General features: G+C 37.5%; 1 protein-coding gene across 1 annotated transcript; it reads right to left on the bottom strand.

Moving 5' to 3' along the window:
- Positions 1-2,145: 2,145 nt before the first annotated feature.
- LOC125260987 (protein FAM13A-like) lies at positions 2,146-8,581 on the bottom strand. Its single transcript, XM_048179525.1, has 6 exons — positions 8,426-8,581; positions 7,912-8,071; positions 7,614-7,820; positions 7,334-7,514; positions 2,577-2,816; positions 2,146-2,390 (listed from the first exon to the last, which is right to left on the bottom strand). The coding sequence occupies exons 1-6, from the start codon at positions 8,465-8,467 to the stop codon at positions 2,351-2,353; spliced, it is 870 nt and encodes a 289-aa protein (XP_048035482.1). The 5' UTR covers positions 8,468-8,581; the 3' UTR covers positions 2,146-2,350.
- Between the last annotated feature and the right edge of the window lie 1,769 nt (positions 8,582-10,350).

The raw sequence follows: 10,350 nt of genomic DNA, 5'->3' as shown, positions 1-10,350 counted from the left end.
TCCTTTTCTTCTGCCATGGGAGTCTATAGTTGCGCCCGAAATGACGCACTATGCACTATGTACTCATATGTTTTTGGTGTTGTTGTTGTCTTTATGCAATCAAACAAACAGTGTTTGAGAGCAAAAATAACTATATTGTAATTAAAAAAATAAAAGATTGCAAATAAAAAGTTGCCTTAAAACTGTTTTAATTGCAAAAATAAAGTAATTGATAGTAAAAAAACTCTTTGCAATGCGATTAAATCTATGTTTTTCTTTGTGCAGTTTTCATCACGCGTGCACAAATTTGCTTTCTGTTCTGTTCATTGTTTGCAACAATTATTTACAATATTTTACTTTATTTTTTTCAATTAAAACTTTTTATTTGCAATCTTTTATTTTTATTTACAATATAATTATTTTTGCTTTCAAACACAGTATGTTTGATTAAATAAAAAAGACACAAAAGTAACTCCATGTAGTGTGTGAATTTTATAAGGTTATTTTGTCATTCATCATCAGAGTCTGACAGTCCCTTCCCCTCCGCTATGTAATTAATGCTGCAACAGTTGATTGCATGAAGTGTCCACCTTGTTTTTTGTTTTTTTGTTATTTAAAGTGCACTTCTTCTTTTTGGTATTTCAAGTGTGAACACACTATACTTTAAAACATCATATAGCATGCGAATGAGACACACTTATATGGCAGCCCAGAGCATCTCTGGAGAGACCTAAAAATGGCTGTCCACCAACGTTTACCATCCAACCTGACAGAACTGAAGAGGATCTGCAAGGAGGAATGGCAGAGGATCCCCAAATCCAGGTGTGAAAAACTTGTTGAATTATGAATTATGAATAACATTATTGGTGCTTCTTCTCTTCAGTTCACTCCACTCATTTTCTTTAGGGTTCAGGTCAGGGGACTGGGATGGTCATGGCAGAAGCTTCATTTTGTGCTCAGTGACACATTTTTGCTTTTGCTTTGATTTTGATGTTTGATTTTAGATCATTGTCCCAATGGAAGATCCAACCACAGCCCATTATTAGATTTCTAGCAGAAGCGGTCAGGTTTTGATTTTTTTATCTGTTGGTATTTGCTAGAATCCTTGATACCATGTATCTGAACAAGATGTCCAGGACCTCCAGCAGAAAAATAGGCCCAAAAGATTAAAGATCCAGCAGTATATTTAACTGTGGGCATGGAGTACATTTTATCCCTGTGTGCACCAAACCCATCTGGTGGGTTTGCTGCCAAAAAGCTCTTTTTTTAGTTTTATCTGACCATAGAAGCCGGTCCTGTTTGAAGTTCCAGTCATGTCTGACAGCTGAATATTGCTGGAGATTGTTTCTGGATGAGAGCAGAGGATTTTTCTTGAAACCCTCCTGAACAATTTGTGGGGATGTAGGTGCTGTTAGACATTTTTTTTAGGCTTTCTGAGACTCAAGACTCAACTAATCTCTGCAATTCTCCAGCTGTGATCCTTGGAGAGTCTTTGGCCTCTCAAACTTTCCTCTTCACCGCGCATTCGGGCGATTTAGACACACGTCCTCTTCCAGGCAGATTTGTAACATCTTTAGTTGATTGGAACTTCTTAATTATTGCCCTGATGGAAAATGGGGATTTTCAGTGCTTTAGCTTTTTTCTTATGGCCACTTTCTATTTTGTGAAGCTCAACAATCTTTTGCTGCACATCAGAACTATATTCTTTGGTTTTACTCATTGTGATGAATGATTAAGGGAATTCGGCCTTTGTGTTTACACATATTTGTACACTCCAATTTCATGCTCCTAGTCACCCTGATGTGCTAAAAAGTGTAAATATGAATGGGAATATACTTCAGAGATATTTTACTCGTAAAAAATTCTATGGGTGCCAATAATTGTGGCCAATGTGTTTTGGAGAAAAATAGGGCTGTGACGGTGGCAAATTTTTACTACCGTGGTGGTAAATCACCAACAACCACCGGTGGGGGGTGGGGGGGGGGGGGGGTATAAATATATACACCATAATTTTATATATAAAAATCATTATACAAGAGTCTATTTTTTTCCTTTTTATATACTGATTTCTTCTTATATACTGATTTCTTAGCATTTATCTCTCTTTAGTACTTTATATGATTCGTGTCTCTATATGTGTCAACAGATAGACAGTGGACACAGAGGTAAGTGTACATGACAGCAGGTTTATTTGTAATGATGAAGACAGCACAGGCAAGAGGACAGTCCAGGTAAGCGGGCAGGGAGTGGGAAAGTCTTGAGTGGCTTATCTGAGTCTGATCGTGCCTTTGTTTCTCCCAGGGGATCCGGAGGGAGCTGTGAAGCGTGGAGTCTGTGGTGAACAGCAGTATTGCAGAACTGCTTATTTGCATTATGGTCCTACACATTTTCTTCCGCAACAGCCCTTTGACCTGAAAGAAGAGAGATAATCATGAGTCTTTGCATACAAGAACCAGTAGAATAGAACCATATAGAATCTATAAGCGAGAGCGAAGAGGATTCACTTCCTGCAAAGACATCTCGCCAAGTTCCTGCTGACATTTGGATAACATATTATAATAAAATTTAACCAGATAGCTCAGCTGCTGAGTTCATACCTGATGTATGAGACAGAGAATTTTGTCCTTTTGGCTCCGCCCACACTCAGACTGGATGGGACCATTGATGTGCTACCAGCAGAAGATGGTGGTGGAGCGCAGTCCCCTGTAGAGAGCACGTCACAGCGGGGTTTGGGAGGGTACATGTTCGGTAGCAGGAATGTGACGCTGTCTATTAGGTGCTGTGTAAGATAATTACACAGCTCCTGTTCTACTAGCTTGATGCGGCTGTCAGGAACACTGCAAACACAGGAAATGAGGTAACACTTTAAAACAAAGTGAACTAACAATAAAAATACTTTCAAATCATTTATTAATCTTAGTTAATGTTAATTTCAATGTACTAAATTATTATTAAAATCCCACTTGTCTTATATTTAGTGTCTTTAACTAGCCTGACTTCGTCATACTCATATTCTAGGCAGAATGTGAGTCTGATACTGCTCCATTGCACTTGAATTATGGGGCGTGTCTTAACCGAACCAGTAAAAAAAAAAAAACTCTGCACTCAATTGGATAGACCTACAACCAATCAGAGCAACGCAGTAAGTGAGGTATGTTGAACTTGTACTTAAACTTTTGCCGAATCCCGTTGGAAGGACGGCAAACACATCTTTCCCATCGACAAATGCCTTGATTGCGGTTCTTTGTTAGTCTTTTAAAATTAATGCGCTGTCGATTTCTTTTATTACAGACGTGATAGCGGAATCTAAACATCTTACTTCTCCAGCTACAGTCATCGTTGGTGAAAACCAATTCAACCCAAGCGCTCTTTGATGACGTGGGTGGTTACGTAACCGCAGATAGCCTGTCCATCATCGATTAAAGCCCGCCCTGGCAATTTGATTGGCTCGGCCTTCTGGGAGCCGAGCATAATTACTCCACAATGGATCGAGTCCAGACCGAACTTCCCGTCCAAAAAATGTTGTGGGCGGGGTTCGGGCTGGTACCCAGGCTAGTCTTTAACTACTGTGTAGTAACATATAAATCAATCATTTGATACAATGCACTTATTGTGTACATAAATGTTTTATGTTGTACTAATATTTAAAAACTACCTGCATGTAATTATATCTGTAATTAATTTATGTAAATACATCTATAGTTACACTGTCGACCCATCTTTTACACGTTAACCCACCCTTAAACCTACCCATACCACCAAAAACGTCCCTAACCTCACCCGTATCCACCTTAAGGCCGTGTGTCCACCAGAGCGTTTTTAGCCAGCTGAAAACGCTAGGCGCTCTGCTTAAAACGCCCGTCTGTGAGCGCTTGAGAGCGCTTCTGCAGCGCAGCGTTTTTTTCCGTTGAGACGCTTTGTTGCTATGATACGGAATATCCGCGGCACTGTTACTTATAACTGATTTTGCAGGTAATTTGTTTCAGACTTAAAATGTAAACACAATGTGAAATTACTTTGCTATGTATTTTCGGAGAGCAGCAATATTAATTCCTCATCCATTTTGTTCCGTTCTCTGTTTGTTTTTTGTTGTTGTACAGCAAGAATGTTGTGACGGTTGGCCGGTGTAGTATTTGTCCCGCCCCTCCTCCACTCTGATTGGACGGCTGGCTAAAAAGTGACAGTGATGAGCGCAGCGTTTTACTCAAAGTTGAACATTCTTCAACTCGAGGCGACCAGTAAAAAACGCCCAGCTCTCAGCGCTTGAGCGTGAAAAAGACGCTCAGCGCCTCTTTGCGCTCCTGGCGTTTATAAAACGCGGCGCTCCCATTGAAAACAATTGAAAAAGTACGCTAGCAGCTGGAAAAAACGCTCTGGTGGACACGGGGCCTAATAGTAACAACTTAATTTGAAACATCTCGCGGCATCTCGCGCAGTGCCGGCCCGAGCCTCTTGGGGGCCCTAAGCAGCACTTGATTTGGGGGCCCCCCTCCCACCACGTGAAGTCACCTGTGGTTGAAGATTATTGACAGAAATGTCACACTATAATGTTACATTATAAATGAATACAGTGAGGTTATGTATTAATACAAAATAAATAATAAAAAAATCGATACTTAAAATACTTTATTCTTAAACTTCTGTATACAAACTGTCACAAAACATGAAATAAATAATTAGCAAATGCAAATGTGCATTAAATGTGCAATCTTTTAAATAAAACCAAAATAGACAAACATCTATGCAGGAAGTAATGCAGGACTAATGAGTAGATCTACATTAACACTTCAGCTACTACTATAGAATCAAGTTTAACTAATCAGTAAGTAATATCAAATTTAGAAGATAGTTCCTTATTAACTAATCAGTAATTACCTAATGATATTACCATCATTAATAACTATTAACTAATGGACAAATTGTAAAGAACATTAGCATGTGTCTGAGATGTAATCAGTCATAATTTTTACTTTGAATATAATCATAAAATGCATCATTAATTACTCAAGTGTTAGCTAGTCACTATGCAGGAACTACTACTGATCACGAACCATTATTTTAAACTGAAAAACATGTTTTTCACTTTAAAATAATGGTCCTGATCACTAGTAGTTCTTGAAGAAAATGACTAGGTACTTGATTAATTAGCGATGCATTTTATGACGATGTTGAGATTAACTACTAGTGGTCTGCACCATTATTTTAAAGTGAAAAACATGTTTTTCACTTTAAAATAATGGTCCTGATCACTAGTAGTTCCTGCATAGTGACTAGGTAACACTTGAGTAATTAATGATGCATTTTATGACCACACTGAGAGTAAAAAAAGACAATTGCTCACATCTCAAACACTTTAATGTTGTGATTAGTAATTAATTAGTAATTCTTTATAATTTCTCATAGTTACCTATTAGTTATTATTGATGCCAATGTCATTCTCTAATTATTGATTAGCTAATAAGGAACTTTGTCCTAAATTTGATATTACTTACTGATTAGTTAAGCTTGTTTCTATATTAGTTAATAGTAGTAGCTCAAGTGTTAATGTAGATCTACTCATTAGTCCTGCACTACTTCCTGCATAGTTACTTATTATTGACAGACCATTATTCTAAAGTGTTACCGAGGATAGCACTGCTACATCACTCGCCACCATATTAATAAATAAATAATAAAGAAATAAAGAAATATGGCATCCCTTTCAACTTAAACTGATATCTATAATCAATACGTGAAATACACCTAGATAAATGTATATTAATAATGCGATTTAACGTTAGCTCTGGTGATGGCTTATATAAGATCATGAGTCATGACTAGCTGCTACCTCAAGTGACATGAGCACAATTTGTGCTGCTGCACAAAACATTCTGTAAATAATTATGCAAACATACCTTTATCTTGCTCTTTTTTCTCCTCCTCTGTCTTTTTCTTCTTTCTTTTTTCGGCACCAGAGGGATACATCCTTTTTTGTGACATGGCTTATCATTATAACATTTATTACAGTGACGTGCACTTGCGCGCCGGCGCAAATTGTCAATGTACGCGAGGTGTCTATGCGCAATTGCGCATGACTCAAACGCTAGCAGACACAGCAGCAGTTGTCGGCAAATCAGAATTTTCTTGTCTCGAATTATTTATTTATTCATTCGTATTCATTCATTCATTCATTTATATCACTTGTTTAAGTTATTTAATTGTAAAAAAAAAAAAAAAACACGAATGGGGGGCCCCCTATTGGCCAGGGGGCCCCAAGCAGCCGCTTAGTTCGCTTATGCCTCGGGCCGGCCCTGATCTCGCGTATATCTAATACAAAAGAAACACCTCTAGTTGATTATCAATTTGTGTTAATAATAGGCGATCTGGCGCTGGGATGTGTTGTTTTTGAAATCATGTTGAGTGCTCGTTGTTGCTGTTATCAGAGGCGCAACAGTGTTCTCTTGGCGCTCGTGCACACTGCGCAGTGTTCACACGGACGAGCGCTTCAATCTATCGCTTAACTGTTGCAGAGACTCTCTATTCGTTACGTTGAATCACAAAACAAAATACAAATAAACGTGTCCCTGATCTTGATATACAATCACTGACGAACATCTTTGGTTTTAATGAGAGAAAAAAAAAATCATACGTGGTTGGATTCGAACACAGAATCTCTTGCATGCTAAACGAAAATATTGCCTCCAGTCCATCAGAACTATCTTTTTCCAACAGCGGATCCACGTATTTATTAACATACATACTTTCGAGACATTTGTATTATAGCAGATGTAAGGAAGAAACTATCATATTAATTTTAATATCATATTATTATTATTGTAATAATACAATTACAATACCCCCCCACATACACATTCCTGTCCCACCCACTTTTTAAAACAAAGTTACGCCACTGATAGTAGCACAATATATTTCATATTTCAATATATCAACACAATAATTATTATATATTTATATGTTTTTTGATGCAAGTACATAGTAGTTAAAGACACAGACACCTAATATAGTGTGACTGTGACCGTTAATACTATTTAATGGACTAGCATTACCAAAGATTAATAAATACTGTAACAAATGTATTGCCCATTTTAAGTTGTAAGTTAATACTAGTTAATTCATTAACTAATGTTAACTAAGGAGACTACTTATTGTAAAGTGTTACCGAAAATAAAGATGTTCATGGTGGGTTTTCATAAGGGCTGTTTATGTCAACAAACAGCAGCATAGGCCTATATCTATATTTTAAAAGGCCAATTTTGGCTCGACTCACAACAATTTTTTAGAAAAAAAATCTTATTTTCTTCCTCATTTAATTGACAAGTGCAAAACAGCATAATATACACATATAAACACTCACTGAAAAATGCAGGGTCCAAAAACTTCTGACAAGTCCTCCGATGACATGTGGTTGACATGATATTGGGCATTGACACGGGACAGGAAGTGGATGAGCAGGGACAGGATGTTGAAGGTTTCAGGTGCATAACTGCCCAGGACTTTCTTTGCATGTTCGAGGTTTAAAACCTTCCCCTTAGTTTCTGCAGGTTAATCAGAGAATCAAAACAGATTTGGTCAGATTTGCATGTGTTGCAGAAATCTTCGTGAGATAATAAGAATATTCTTGAGTGTGAACGTACTTGTATAGACTCTCAAGAGCCGTTTGGCGTCCCTGTCTGGGATGAGTCCATGTGGCAGTTCTCTCAGGAAGAGAATCACCAGAGAGGCCACGGCATGGACATCATCGCTGCAAAAAGTCTGAACCTCACCACGATCCAGACTTTCCCTCAACGCATCGCGCTGTGCCTCTGATCCACTGGCATGGAACAATTCACTCTGATGGAGACCTCAAATAGAAATTATACACATAATCTCAACATACATTTGACATATAAGTAACTAATCTGAGAGGAGCACTTTCAAAAGCACACCTCTTACCATATTGTTCCAAAAACTCCAGCATCTGTATGAGCACCACAGGAACTCCCTGCCGCATCTGTCCCGTGTCCCTCAGTTTTTGAAGGGAGACACCAAATACAGGCTTTGGCTTAGGTGCTGCAACATGGTAATCTGCTGGATCTGAATCATCAATATTAGGCTGCAAAGAAATGAGAGCAGCTGACAGCAAAAACAGAAGGTCCGGTATTGATACAAAGCAAAAAGATGAAACTTACAAAACTTCATCATTGTAGATGACAAAAAACTACATCATTGTAGTATTTGTTTTCAGAAAATAAGTCTGAGTTTAAAATGTCTGTACAGGATAATATTCATACATGTATTACAGTAATGAGTAAATGTATCTAAAAAAATAATAATAATGGTCCTAAAAATAAATTTTCTTTTTTTAAGGTGAAATATGACCTAGATATTTCTTTGTGAGTTCCAACCAATTATGAAGATTGAGTAGTTAAGAATACTTGGTGATTTAGGTCAGGTATAGGCTACTTACCCGGCAGCACAATGGCATTACTTTGCACATTATTATTCCCATAGTATGTTTGTTGTTAACAAGAGACCAAGACTGTTTGTCAGTGCTCGAAATATACTAGCCAAAAAACAACTGGAATAAAATTGACTGTGTAAATGTACAGGTACTGTTCATTGTGACATCATGGAATGTACAGGTGTTCAGTCATAACAGAATAATGGAATGTGAATCCAGAGGTGCATCTCAATTTGTGTACTTATGCACTATTCTATGATGTTTTTAAGTATAAATAATGCAAGTACATTTTAAATACTCAGTTGATGCACTAAATTAACGGAAAAAAACAAAGTGTGGAATGTTGGACACTTCATGCACTCAACTTTCGCAGCTTTAATTACATAGCGGAGGTGGAGGGGGTATCAGACTCTGTTGTTAAATGACAAAATAACCTTATACAATTCAAGCACTACGTGAATTTGTAGGCCTACATAGTGCATAGTGTATAAGTGAATAGTGTACAGTGCGTCATATGGAACGCAACTCAAGTGTTGCCATGCATTGAATATATACCACATGAATATATGTGAGAGAACAACCAATGTTTGGGATCTATTATCATGTTTGACTTTGTTTTAATGTGTGTGAAAAAAATTAAAAATTATGTATGAATACAAGTGAATTTTCATGTTATATAATACATGAATGTTACATTATATGGTACATAATTCATATGTGAGAAAAAGTATGTGAACCACTTGCAGAATCTGTGAAAATGTTAATAATTTTAACAAAATAAGGGAGATAATACAAAATGCATGTTATTTTTTATTTAGTACTGTCCTGAGTAAGATATTTTACATAAAAGATGTTTATGTTACAACAGAGACACGGAGGCAGACGTAAAAGCAATACAGGTAGGTTTATTGATGAAACAGCAGAGCAAATCGTATATGGAGAGATGATAAAGCAGTTCTTGAATGATGAAGGGAATGTGATACTGTCCTTATGGTGTTTTTCGGATGCGGATGCAGATTGGCGTTGGAGGATGATGGCGGAGACACTCACACACACAGGCAGGTAGGCACACGAGGAGAACAGGAGATGGAGGAGACGACTGGAGCAGGTAAGTATGGCGTTTGGAGTCCTTAAGGTAAGCATACAGAGGATTGTATTGCAAACGAGACCGGACAAAGACTGTGTGTGAGTGTGGGTGCTTTATGGTGCTGATGATTGCAGTGATGATCAGTACTCGGGTGATTGAGTGCGCTGTGGTTGGTGGATGGTGGAACCTGATGTGTCTGTGACAGTTTACATATAATCCACAAGACAAAAAAATAACTGAACTTATTAAAATAACCCCATTCATAAGTATGTGAACCATGGATTCTTAATACTGTGTGTGGTTTCCTGGATGATCTGTTTTTTGAGATTAACTGTTTTTTGTTGTTGTTGTTGTTGTTGTTGTTTGTTTTGTGATAGTTGTTCATAAGTCTCTTGTTTGTCCTGAGCAGTTAAACTGAGCTCTCAAACATTCACTGATGCTCCAGAAAAATATGCATTAATAGATGGGGGGGGTGAAAACATTTGGAATTTGAAGATCAAGGTAAATTGTATTTCATTTGTCTTCCGGGAAACATGCAGGTATCTTCTGTTGCTTCCAAAGGGCAGTACTAAATGAAAAAAAAAATGATATTCAAGTGAAATAAGAAAATTTGGACCTCTTCATCCTGTTCAAAAGTTTTCACCGCCAAGGCTCTTAATGAATCATGTTTCCTTCTGGAGCATCAGTGAATGTTTGAACCTTTTTTAATAGTTGAGTTTGAGTCCCTCAATTGTCTTCAGTGTGAAAAGACGGATCTCAAAATCATACAGTCACTGCTGGAAAGGGTTCAAATATGCAAAAGATGGTGGAAAACCGAAGAATGTTTGGGACCTGGAGATTTTTT

Source organism: Megalobrama amblycephala, unplaced genomic scaffold (genome assembly GCF_018812025.1).
Source record: "Megalobrama amblycephala isolate DHTTF-2021 unplaced genomic scaffold, ASM1881202v1 scaffold230, whole genome shotgun sequence".
Lineage (NCBI taxonomy): Eukaryota > Metazoa > Chordata > Actinopteri > Cypriniformes > Xenocyprididae > Megalobrama > Megalobrama amblycephala.
The sequence above is the reverse complement of the archived record's forward strand: the minus strand, read 5'-3'. Positions and strand labels throughout refer to the sequence as shown.

Coding starts and splice junctions, on each gene's coding strand:
- LOC125260987 (XM_048179525.1), bottom strand. CDS start 8,467: ATGGGAATAATAATGTGCAAAGTAATGCCATTGTGCTGCCGG. Junction 7,515..7,613: donor GCTCTTGAGAGTCTATACAA/GTACGTTCACAC, acceptor ATTAACCTGCAG/AAACTAAGGGGAAGGTTTTA. Junction 2,817..7,333: donor TTTGGACCCTGCATTTTTCA/GTGAGTGTTTAT, acceptor CTGTGTTTGCAG/TGTTCCTGACAGCCGCATCA.